At 54.0% G+C, this 821-nt stretch overlaps 1 protein-coding gene across 1 annotated transcript; it reads right to left on the bottom strand.

The window, feature by feature from the left end:
• On the bottom strand, positions 1-821 carry DQ04_23571000 (hypothetical protein; the record flags this gene model as incomplete). Its single annotated transcript, XM_009318172.1, has 1 exon — positions 1-821. A coding segment is annotated over one exon (821 nt), but the record flags the coding sequence as incomplete, so codon positions are not given.

Here is an 821-nt window from a genome sequence, read left to right as displayed (position 1 = left end):
CGAGACGGAGGTGCTAGCGCACGCATCACGGTGCACCACCTCTTCCCCACTGTCAGTAGTCAGACGGGGGCAGTCGTTGCCAGGGCATGGCACTAGGAACACACGACCCAACCCACCGGCCACAGATTCCGTTTCCTGCAGCACGACATTTCTGTCCTTACCAGCTGTCAAGTACAGCGGCGTGGCCAACAGCAGCTTCACCTCAAGAGGGAACAAACCCCACGGAAGGTATTTGTCATGCCAGTCATTTGACGTCAGACAGAGCCAGTATTCGCCCGGAGGGGGAAGATACGCGGGTGGCAGCATTCTGTAGCACCCAAAAGTGTCAGTGCAGGTTGTAGTGGTGTACTGGCAGTCATTGAAAGAGCGGACCAGCATGTAGTCGGAAGCCATGGTGCCACTCGGAAGATTGGGTGCAAACGATACACCCATACCGTAATATGGATAGAGTGTAGCAAAATTCGCACGGGTCGCACCGATGCGCATGAAGTCCATGCTCTTATTGGTCGTCAGAGGAACGTCAAAGTCCTCATCCCCAGAAGGCCGCGTGATGACCAAATCCCAACGCCCTGAAGCCACCCCACCATTAGGAACGAATGTAATTTTATTGTTTTCAACATCAATAGTCGCCGGCCACCCAGTAATGAGACCTATTGGGGTGTAGTACGAGGCGGAGAGGTCCAAACCAATCAGTGTTTGGTCATTGTTCACTTTACAGGTGTAGGTGTTGAGCAAACCACCGAGTATAACGCTGGGAAAGCAGTTCGTGAGCGTCACCAAGGGATCGTCGTCGGCTGCAGGTGTGGCCATTCTCGTTCGGG

The sequence above is a fragment of the Trypanosoma grayi genome (genome assembly GCF_000691245.1).
Source record: "Trypanosoma grayi strain ANR4 Tgr_2357_V1, whole genome shotgun sequence".
Lineage (NCBI taxonomy): Eukaryota > Euglenozoa > Kinetoplastea > Trypanosomatida > Trypanosomatidae > Trypanosoma > Trypanosoma grayi.
This window is presented reverse-complemented; position numbering and strand designations above follow the sequence as displayed.